Raw genomic sequence first — 11722 nt, 5'->3', positions numbered from 1 at the left:
TTTTTGTATTCTCTAAACTTTTCTGTTGTTATTGCTCTAAAGAAAATACACGAACTAGAATTAGACTCGCTGCCACAGCGTTTGTACACTCGAAAAATTTATTGTAAAATCGAATTCTCGCAGACACGAAGCGCGCGCGAACATGTTTTGTACTCCGTGTATATACAAAATATCAGTATAAAATGCCTATAAATACAAGAAATGATAAAAAAGAATCTTGCTCTCGTTTCTGCATGAGAATATTACTTGCGAGCGTCACATACACGGATATCTGCTTCGTGAGTGTTTGTCGATGTTATTGTGGATTTCACATGAGCATGCGCCTTGTTGTCTGTGTGAGCGAGCCATATGGAAGGACAAGCAGCAAGGTGGTGGTTTTTATGATGATTGTCGTACAATTAAATGCTCATGTCCTCGCGATGCATACAGAAATTTCTTCATCGTGTGTGTGTGTGTTTGTGTGGAGCTTTTAAGTTGTTATCAGTGAAAGCTTTGAAGGATTTTTGGGCCTGAAACGATTTTTGAATGAAAATTATTTAAAATTTTAATTTTTTTGGATTTTAAAAAAATATTTTTAAAGAATTTATTAAAATATAAAAATTTTCATTCATAAAACTTACCAAAATATTAAAAATTTTGAATATTAAAAAAATTATTTAAAGAAACGGTGATTATTTGAATTACCTTCAAGCCGTTATTTGAAAAAATTAGCCTTTATTGGTCTCTAAAGCCATTTATATTAAAGATTTTTATGATAATTTACATAAAAAGTAATAACATTGGAACTTCCTTTTATAGGTGATGACGAAGATGTTAAATGTTCAAACAAATTTATGTTCAATTCATCAAAATTTCGGTTAAAATCGTCTAAAATTAAAGTTAAAAATTTTAATTTAGATAAAAAAAAATAATTAAAAATATTAAAATTAATTTTTAATTATTTTTAAAAATTAATTTTTATAAATTTTTTCTTGAAAAAATAAAAAAATTTTAATTTTCCTAAAATTTCATGAAAAATTAACGGAAATCCTCGAAATTTAAATACTTCCCATTGCACTTTTTAAAAATTTCAACACCATGTCACAATTGAATTTTGTAAATTTTGACATCTGCCGGTCTGATACGTGTCCCCAAACAAAAAATCCTCCGATAAAAAGTGAATTTTAATGTAAATCTCAGCCCACAACTAACCGGAAAGATGAAAGTCTTGGACTACAACAAGCGTGAAAGCCTCATGAAATGGGCAATTCTCACCATAGCCGGTATTTTGGCATTTTCCACGCGTCTCTTCTCCGTGCTGCGTTTTGAATCTGTAATTCACGAATTTGATCCGTATTTCAACTACCGCACAACCAAATTTCTCACTGAACAAGGTAAGTTTATGCAGTTTTCTAATTTTTTTATCTTTTTTAATTCATACCTCGTACTTTTAGGCTTTTACAACTTCCACAATTGGTTCGACGATAGAGCTTGGTATCCGCTTGGGCGTATCATCGGCGGCACAATCTACCCCGGATTGATGGTAACGTCGGCTACGTTGTACAAAATGCTGCAATTTCTGAATATTACGATCGATATTCGGAATGTTTGTGTGTTTCTTGCCCCGCTTTTCTCGAGTTTCACCGCTTTTGTCACGTATTTGTTGACGAAGGAGATTTACAGTCAAGGCGCCGGATTATTGGCTGCATCGATGATTGCAATTGTGCCAGGATACATTTCGAGATCGGTTGCCGGATCGTACGATAACGAAGGAATTGCTATTTTTTGCATGTTGTTCACTTATTGGTAAAATTTTTTTGATTTTTAAAAAAAAAATCAATTAATTTTATGAATTTTTCTCGTAGGTGTTGGATTAAAGCCATTAAAACCGGATCAATTTTCTGGGGAGTGATGGTTTCTCTCGCCTACTTTTACATGGTATCATCATGGGGCGGCTACGTGTTCCTCATTAACTTGATTCCATTGCATGTTTTGACGTTAATGGCTACGGGACGGTTCCATCATAAGATTTATGTCGCTTTTAGTACGTTATACTGCATTGGTACCATCTTGTCGATGCAAATTTCCTTCGTGGGATTCCAACCGGTGCATAGTTCAGAGCATATGTTGGCTTTCGGGACCTTTGGCTTGTGTCAACTTCACTCGTTAATCGATTATGTGCGATCTCGTCTCTCCAAGGAGCACTTTGACGTGCTTTTTAAGACAATTGCCAGCAGCGTTGGCATCGGAGCTCTCATTGTTTTCGGATTATTGACGCTCAGTGGCAAAATTAGTCCATGGACCGGGCGTTTTTACTCGTTACTCGATCCGTCATATGCCAAAAATAACATTCCAATCATCGCATCGGTCTCCGAACATCAACCGACGTCATGGAGTTCGTTCTATTTTGACCTGCAAATACTCGTTTTCTTGTTCCCAGCTGGTTTGTACTTTTGTTTCTCGAAACTCACGGACGAAAATATCTTCATAATTTTGTACGGATTGACGAGTATCTATTTTGCGGGCGTTATGGTGCGTTTAATGCTCGTTTTGGCACCAATTATGTGCGTTTTGTCGGGCATCGCCATGTCACATCTCATGTCAAAGTACATGAGTAACATCGTAAGCAGCGGAAATGCTCAGGAACAGAAAAAATTAAAACGTAATGAACGTGCGGTAACTGGGGATCAAAGTGCCGTTGCTGTTGCTTTTGTCGCCATCATGACAGGATTGCTAATTTCGTACACTTTTCACTCAACATGGGTCACATCGGAGGCATATAGCTCCCCAAGCATCGTTTTATCCGCCAAAAGTCACGATGGCAGCAAAATCATCTTCGACGACTTCAGAGAAGCTTACAACTGGTTGAACACAAATACGCCCCCCGATGCTCGTGTCATGTCATGGTGGGATTACGGCTACCAAATTACCGCAATGGCAAATCGCACAATTCTCGTGGACAACAACACCTGGAATAACACTCATATTTCACGTGTTGGTCAGGCAATGGCCAGCACCGAAGACAAAGCTTATGAAATTATGCGGGAACTCGATGTTGACTACGTTCTCGTCATCTTTGGTGGTCTCACGGGTTACAGCAGCGACGATATCAACAAATTCCTGTGGATGGTTCGCATTGGCGGCAGTACCGCAGAAGGCAAAAACATCAAGGAGCAAGATTATTACTCGTCAAATGGCGATTTCCGGATCGATGTCGAAGGATCTCCCACATTGCTGAACTGCTTGATGTACAAAATGTGCTACTACCGATTCGGGCAAGTTTATACGGAAGGCGGAAAGCCCCCGGGATACGATCGTGTGCGCGGTGCCGAGATCGGAAATAAAGATTTTGAACTGGAAACACTCGAAGAAGCATACACGACGGAACATTGGCTCGTTCGCATCTACAAAGTGAAAGATTTGAACAATCGTGGCACGTAAAATGCATTTAGCCGTGAGCGAAATGAACAAAAATTACTAAAAAATTAACCCAGTTCCCGAAAAAAATTAAGATAACCACAAACGAGTCATTGTCAGGTATTAATTTTAAACTAAAACGTTTCGAAGCAATCGTAATTAAGCTCAAAAAGTACTAAAAAGATGCTTTTACCAACGCGATGTATGGATTTTTTCTCAAATTTAAATAAAATTAATAAATAAATCTCAAATTTTAGCATTTTTGGACTTTTTCAAATAAATCAACTTTGGAATGTATCAAAGAAAATTTATTTTTACAATTAGTTAGACTCTCTCTTAAAAAAAAATAAATGAAAATTTTAAGTAAATTTATACTTAATAATCTGGAGATAGGAAAATGCGCAAGGAACAAAAAAAATTAAGTTATTTGGAGGTGTCAGTGTCGTTTTTCTCTTCATTTTTCTTGATTTCTCGCAAATCAACGGGAGCTTCGTCTTCAATCGATGGATCACGAAGATTTTTTATCACTTCCTTGCCTTTGACTAGTTTCACCGTATAAGGAAAGTCATTATCGTTACATGAAAATTGCATTGCAGCCATTGAATCGCGATAAAAGTTCTTCAAGAGATGTTTGTGCATCAAATATTGCTGAATTTCAATCAGAAATCCGACTGAAAAAGCAGCTTGACTGATGATTTCTTCCTTGATAGGCCGCAAATTCCATGATAAATTCTTCGAAGGCTCGATGTATGGCAGATTAAATAATTTTGAGATGAGCTCAGCGACTGTTAGGGCTTCACGGTTGCCGGAAATGTAGAAATATGCCATCTAAAAAAATTTTTTTTTTTAGTTTTTGATCAAAATTTTGTGATAAAGAACTTACCATTGTGTCAAAAATAAGACGAACTTTGATGTTGCATCGATTTTTGAGATAATCTTGGGTCATTTTCGAATAATGAATAACTTTACAAATGCTGCTGGATTCAAAAACACCTTTCAATTCCTTCTTAATGCCATCAAGCATCAACAAATCGAAGACATAGACTTTTTCGTTCGTGGCAACAGCAAGTACGGAAGCTTTTGAGCGACGCCCATATCGCACATCCTCCAAACAGACGCCTATTTGTCGTTGTTTCATCAAATCGCGACATGCATCGAAATATTTGACATCATAACGCTCGATAAAAATGCGAGAATCCAACGTTGCACGGATATTTTTGTACCTTTCCTCACTCAATTTGGTCTGGAGCGCATCTTTGGTCTGCTTGACTTCAATTTCTTCGATTTTTTGCTGACACTGCTCGTCATCACGTGTTTCCTTGCTGCCCATTACACGAATATCGCGAATTTCGTTCATGTAATAAACATTATTGGAACCCAACTTTTCGTTTGTTTCGTAATCCGTGCAATCTTTGACCCGAACATGACTCGGAATCTTCTTGAAACTTAACTCGCCGACGATAATTTTGTCCTGCAGCTTGAGAATTATCTTTTGACCGACATCCAATTTTCCGATTAATTTTTCTATCTCCATTTTACTCTAATTAACCTACGCTGACTCGACTCGGGAACACACAAAAAAGGACCTTAAACTACTTTTGACGGCGGTTTCTATTCTAATTTTGCTTGAATTTCTTTCTTAGCTTTAGTGTCGCTGTACGCACGATAAATATACAGTCCAAGAGCAAAATGGAGAGCCAAAACCGCTGACACAGCACTGTAAATGTTCGACTTTACGGTGTCCAGTTGAAAGAAACCGTCAAACACGAATGTTTTTGTCAAGAAGAATGACGCCACTGGCAGCAGGATGATCAGCAGGCAGTAGAAGAAGACGGTTTTGAAGTTAATTAGATCCTCCCTGTCCTGAAATGTGAAAAAATAAAAGAAAATTAGTGAAAAGGCATGAGAGTCATGTGACCCAAAAACCAAAAAAGCAGGAAAAATACACAAAATAAAGCTATGAAATGATGAAAAATTGATAATTTTAAAAGGAAACCATAAAAAATATCTAAAAATTAATTAAAAAAGTGAAAAATAATGGAAAAATTGAAAACTCATAAAAATATTGCGAAATTTTAACTATTTTACTCTCGTAAATTTTATACATACGTTAGATTTTAGCTGTTTGTACTGCTTATTGGCTTTTGACATATTTTACGATTTTTTTTACCTAATTTCTCGTGAAAATTTACGTGAAAAGTGTTTGTTTTGGTTTTTCGTGTTCAAAAAGTTTTGCAGATGCCGAAAGAGGGACTTAGGGTTGCCAGATGTTCATTACTTCTGTTAATAATTTTTACATTTTTTTATTTAAAAATTTTGCATTTTTGACCTCTACTATAGTTAAAATTCTCATTATTTTAGTGCAAAAAACTTTTATCTTAGATTTTTTCATTAAAAAATAATAAAAAAAAATTCAGACAAAAGAAACAATTTGTAAAAACTTAATTGACCTAAATTTCTAATTTTTTTTTTTTCAAAATTTTGATTTTTATTGAATAATTTTGAAATTTTTTCTCCCATTTTCAATGAATATATTTTTAACATGATTAACAAAATCGATTGAAATTAAAATTATAAAAAATCGATTAAAATCGAAAATGATTTGAATTTTATTGAAATATTTTATAAAGAAATTAAGGAAATAGTTTTTACCGAATATTTGAGAAATTTCATACTCGAAACAATTTATGAATACCTAAAATTTGAAAATTATTATTTAATTTTGTTCAAATAATAAAATTTTTTGACCTTTTCAAAGAAAAATACTCAAAACTTAAATGTGAATAATCTGATTTATAAAAAAATCGAAACTCAAAATTCATATAAATTTTGAAACGATATAAATCAAATTCTACTTTGCAAATTTCTTTGTAATTTTCTATAGTTTGTCAGGCTCTTAGCTGAAAACAAAGTTTTTAGAAAAAAAATAAATGGACTAATTGGAAAGAAAAAATAATTAAGGAAAAAATGTGAGAAATTAAGAAAACTTTCCAAATATGGCGTGTAAGATTCATTGCATACCTCATCAAATTTTAGGAAATTTTTCAAAATTTTTTGAAAAATATTATAATTTTTTAAAGAGTTTCACATGAAATTCAAAATTAAATTAAAATTTATTTGTAATTAATTTGAAAAACATAAATTTACAATTTTACGTCAATTTTCAAATTATTTCGAGAAATTTCACAAAACTTTTTTTGACAACTCGGGCAACCCTACAAATCTGACGTTTCAGTCAGTCGAAAAAATGCCAACAGAACAACAACAACAAAGTCTGCATCCCTCTTTTTTCGGACAATTTCACGAATAAATCGCCAAATCCAATGAAAAATTTTACATAATCGTAGCAACAAGACATTGAATTAGGTAAGAAAACTTTTAACACAACACAAAGTCTCTTGAAAATCGTACAATCGTGACTTTTAAAAATCTGTCTGCAGACGAAAGTGAATAGAAAAAAAATGAATTAAACCAATTCGGTGTCCTTATTGTACAAATCTGGTATGAGCGACGATGATTCATCAATCAAAACGAGTTTGTTAATTTAATTGAATGGAAGTGAAGAAGTTCGAGTTAAGTGACTACGTTGATGAGTCAATGGACATTCTTAAGTATTTTGATATCAGTAAAATTAGTAAACACGGAAAATTAGAAATTCTTTGTTTGTTTGAATAATAAATCAAAGCGTCGCGTTATCAATCGCTCGTTCCTCATAATTGTCAAGGAAAAACAAAGATCGATTAGAAATCACAGAAAATTACAGAGCAGCTGCTATTACGAGAGGTCAGTGATATCATCGAGCAGCGAGAGTACGATTTTCAATTTCTTCTTTGTGTTTTGCTTTCTTGTAGCAGCTCCGTTACTTGTATAGCAACAACTACGGCACATAGCTATATAGCAACATCGACACGTTTCATATTACGTCATTTTCGTAACTAATTCACGTTTACTTTTTCATTCACTTTTGCAGCAGCAGTAGCAGCAGTGCTTGACCAAATACCAAAAAAAAAACACAAAAACACAAATTTTTCACAATGGAAACAGACGAACTCTTTCCAAATTATGGGAACGCGACGGCGGACAATTGTCTAGTGATTCGACGAAATCGTACGTTGTTCTTCAGCGTCTACGAGGGAATACCGGAGACACTTTTGTTGAATGTGATCACCTGGATTTTACTCATTCTCCTGTTTAGCTTGATCCGACAGCAGGCATGGGACTACGGGCGACTTGCGCTCGTCAATGGGCGCGATTCCAAGACATGGACACAACTTTTCTTCGCGCAAGAATATTCGGAGCTCGCGAAAAATGCGAGAAATCAAGAAAGTGCCGCCACAACGGGTTTCATCGAGAAAACTGGCGTCGTGTCATGGATCAAAATGACACTCAAACTCACGAATGATCAAATTTTGGCACATTCTGGACCCGATGCCACGCATTATTTGTCGTTCCAGCGCCAAATGATCTTCGTGATGGCGATTATTTCGTGCATCAGTTTGGTCATTGTGTTGCCGGTGAATTTGCAAGGGACACTTTATGCGAATGCCACGACTTTTGGACATACAACGATCTCAAATTTGAGTCCCGAGTCACGATGGTTGTGGGTTCATGTCTTTGTAGCAATTTCTTTTGCTCCCTTAATTGTTTTGACGATGCGTCGCAGTTCGGGACGTTATGCGTCGAAAACAGCGCCAAGTCGCACAATAATGGCTACAAATGTGGCGAAAGCGGATTGCAATCGTGGCATCATTAAGGAGTACATTACGGAACGATTTGCTGATGTCATTATTGAAGACGTGCAATTGGCGTATAACATCTCGAAATTGACGGATGCCGCAGATGAGTATCACAAAGTTGTCTTGGCACGACATTATTGCGAGGATAATAGGAATCGACAGGCGATCAAGGTTACGACGGATTACTGGAAATGCGTGCAAAAGGATGGTTTGCAGTATTATCGCGAAAAGGAAATCAGTTTGTTTGCACAAGTGGCGCGTTTGAGGAGTATTGCGCTAAATGAGCCTCTGGGAATCGCTTTTATTACGTTGTCGTCAACAGATTCGGCGCAACTTGTATTGAAACACTTTAAACCGGGCAGTTATCGACAATGGGCACTCTCGTTTCGCACCAAATGCGTGCGATATCTTCTGGGAAAATTTGTCGGATTCCACAGCTGGATGGTATGTGCGATGGGTGTGCGTCAATTTGTTGTTGTTCGTGTTTTTATTCTTCATGACGACGCCGGCGCTGGTTGTGAATATGTAAGTATTTTAATTTTTAATATTTTAGTCACTCCAAACAAAATTAAAAAATAATTTAAAATGCAAAAAATATAAAAATCACAAATTATGACCAAAAAATTAATTTTTAATTAGAAATTAATTTTATTTAATTTATTAATTTTTTTAATTTATTTTATTAATTTAAATTGTTTGAATTTTCTTAAAAAATTCTATGAATTTTATTAAATTTTCAAAGTAAAAATTTTCGAAATGAATTTTATTTTTTTTAAAATGATTATTTTTTCATTTTTTCATATTTTTTATTTAGGTTCCAATAAATTTTTAAAATTTTTTTTTATTTTAATTTTGATTTTAAAATTATCATTTTTTAAAATTTTTTTAAAAAAATAAAACGTTATTTTAATGAATTTTTTTTTTTTAATTTAAAATTTTATTTGAAATTTTTTCAACAAAATGCCAATTTCAACGTAAATATCGTAAAAAACATCAAAAATTAATATAAATTTCAAAAATTGATAAAATTTTGTCAAATAGTTTTCAAAACTTTTTCATTTTCAAAAAAATTTGAAAAAAAAAATTTTTTTAAAAAATTTTAGATGGATTCAATTTATTTAATTTTTTTAATTTGGAAAAATTAAAATAATAGAAAAATTTTTACAATAAATTTTTAAAATTTTTTAAACTTTAAAGTAACGAATTTTCGAAATTTTTAACTTTAAAATTTTTTTTTTGATTTTTGATTTTTTGAAAAAAAAAATCAAATAAAAAATCAAAAAAAATTTTTTTTATTCCTATGTTAGACAAAATTTTTGCAAAAAAAAACTTAAAAGCTTCAAAAAATTAAACTTTGGTTTTATTTGGAGCGAGTTTTAAATTACTTTTATATTAAATATTTTAATTTTCTTAATTTTTTTTAGTGTCAACACGCTACCATGGTACAAGGAATTCACAAAAATATCATCTCTCGTGTCAGAATTCTTACCTACATTGCTCCTATGGACAGTTTCGGTGTTGATGCCTGTCGTTGTCGGATATTCCGAGCGATTTTTGAAGCATTGGACAAAGAGTGAGCTAAACTACACAATTATGACAAAATCTTTCGGTTATTTGTTGTTCATGATTTTGATTCTGCCCTCTTTGGGTCTCACATCGGCCAAAGCTCTGCTTGAATGGTCAATCAACAAACGCGAAGACGAAGCTTTCCGCTTTGAATGCATCTTCCTGCCGGATAAGGGTGCTTTTTATGTCAACTATATCATCACTTCTGCCTTCATTGGTACCGCTGCCGAATTATTGCGCTTCTCCGAGTTATCCTACTACTTTTGGCAAATCCTCACAGCGAAATCTGTCGCGGAAATTCCGTATGTGCGAAGATCCATTCTTACGGAATTCCCCTTTGGTCACCATTATTCCTGGATGTTGATTATTTTCACGGTTAGTGTTTGTTATTCCATCGCGACGCCTCTCATCATGCCTTTTGCCATGGTTTACATGTGTTTCAAGCATCTCGGCGATCGGTATAATCTCTTCTTCGCCTACGGGCCAAGTAACATGGTGTCGCAAGGCGGCGGCAAAATTCACTCGACAGCAGTTACATTGACAAAATTTTCTGTGATAATTCTCTTCGTGAATATGACTGCGTTGAGTTATGTGCGTAACGGAAATGGCTTCGATGCACGTGGATTGCTGCTGGCATCGACGTTGCTCATCACATTGGCGCTTTTCATGTTCATGTCGCCCATTAAGCGATGCACGACGAAACCGCCGCGAATTAGGCCCGATTTGCAACCAAGTCAGTTGTATGTGGCAGATGTGTTGCAAGACAGAAGACATTTTCAGGAGAGACCTGTGCACGTGGATTATGGATCCGACACCGCGAGCATCGTGATGACACAAGGAGAGGAAGAAGTGAGCAGTATTGCGTCGGCATAAATTGTAGGAGATAAAAAAAAAACTAATCAACATGAGTGTGTTATATAATATTTTTCTGTTCTTTTCTACATATTTCTATCCCTATTATTATGAATTATTATATTTTAAGGAAAATTGTCTCAATTTGTATTAAAAATAAGGAGAAACGCCCCGTACCTAATAATATAAATATAAAGTCAGTAAACTAAAAATAATCCAGTAAATTTAAAGGAACATCATTCCATCGTACTTTGCACTTCGTTCACATAAAAAAAATATCAAACACACACAATTAGCTTTAATCTTTATTGTATAATATCTGATGATGACTTTTCCGAACAAATAAAAATTAAAAATAAAACTAGATCACCCATGCTTTAAAATATTAAAAACTTGTGTTAAAGTATACGTTTTGATTAGTTTTTAGTTTGTAAGGACATATTTAATGGAATTTTATTACGAATTTGGTTTTTTAATATATTTTGTTATCAAATATGTAAAATAAATTAACAACTAAGGAAAAAAAATTGTGTTTTATTTTTCAATGAAGAGAAAAATTTTCATTTTTTGAGATTTTCAAAGAATTGAGATTAAGTATCGAATGTCTTAAGGTATAAAAAAATTATTTCTTTGAAATTTTAATTATTTTACGAGTTTTTGGAGATCGATTTTGAAAAAAATTATAAGATTCTTAATTTTTTACACAAAACTAATCAAATTCACAAAAAAACTAGTAAATTATTTTTTTTATTTTTAAAAATTTTCATTATTCATATCAGAACTTTAAATTATAAGCAAATTCTTATTTAAGAGATTTTCTAAAATCGTGAATTTTAAAATAATAATTAAAAATGTTATCGATTTCCTTCTAAATAATTTTTAGAAAATTTTTCATAAAGTGTATTGAGTTTCTGAAAAGCAAAAAAATCGATTTTTTCACAATTTTTAGCAAAAAAAAATTAATTTTATTTTTTTTTTATTAATTTATTTTTTAATTTTAATTTTCTGAACGAAATTAAACGTCAATAGTTTTTTAAATAAATATTCAGTGAAAATGATCAAATTTTTAAAGAAGACTTTATAAAATTTCTTTAATTTTGAAAATTTGATGCGTAAAATTACAAAAATAAGCAAAATCTTAAGTAAATTTATGAATTATTTATTTTGTGTTC

The 11722-nt window shown here is 33.1% G+C and overlaps 3 protein-coding genes across 3 annotated transcripts; 2 read left to right on the top strand and 1 right to left on the bottom strand.

Moving 5' to 3' along the window:
• The first annotated feature begins 1123 nt into the window (after positions 1-1123).
• LOC134827967 (dolichyl-diphosphooligosaccharide--protein glycosyltransferase subunit STT3A) lies at positions 1124-3658 on the top strand. The gene is made up of 3 exons (XM_063840883.1): positions 1124-1373; positions 1434-1785; positions 1845-3658. Exons 1-3 carry the CDS (start codon positions 1199-1201, stop codon positions 3418-3420), a joined length of 2103 nt encoding a protein of 700 aa, XP_063696953.1. The 5' UTR covers positions 1124-1198; the 3' UTR covers positions 3421-3658.
• Positions 3659-3688: 30 nt separating this feature from the next.
• Positions 3689-5071, bottom strand: LOC134827968 (piRNA biogenesis protein EXD1). The gene is made up of 2 exons (XM_063840884.1): positions 4280-5071; positions 3689-4224 (listed from the first exon to the last, which is right to left on the bottom strand). Exons 1-2 carry the CDS (start codon positions 4928-4930, stop codon positions 3820-3822), a joined length of 1056 nt encoding a protein of 351 aa, XP_063696954.1. The 5' UTR covers positions 4931-5071; the 3' UTR covers positions 3689-3819.
• A 1568-nt stretch (positions 5072-6639) lies between these two features.
• LOC134838257 (CSC1-like protein 1) lies at positions 6640-10992 on the top strand. The gene is given in 4 exon segments (XM_063853748.1): positions 6640-6762; positions 7367-8513; positions 8515-8657; positions 9557-10992. Coding segments are annotated over 3 exon segments (2241 nt in total). The 5' UTR covers positions 6640-6762; positions 7367-7430; the 3' UTR covers positions 10572-10992.
• The last annotated feature ends 730 nt before the right edge of the window (positions 10993-11722 follow it).

The sequence above is a fragment of the Culicoides brevitarsis genome, chromosome 1 (genome assembly GCF_036172545.1).
Source record: "Culicoides brevitarsis isolate CSIRO-B50_1 chromosome 1, AGI_CSIRO_Cbre_v1, whole genome shotgun sequence".
Lineage (NCBI taxonomy): Eukaryota > Metazoa > Arthropoda > Insecta > Diptera > Ceratopogonidae > Culicoides > Culicoides brevitarsis.
The sequence above is the reverse complement of the archived record's forward strand: the minus strand, read 5'-3'. Positions and strand labels throughout refer to the sequence as shown.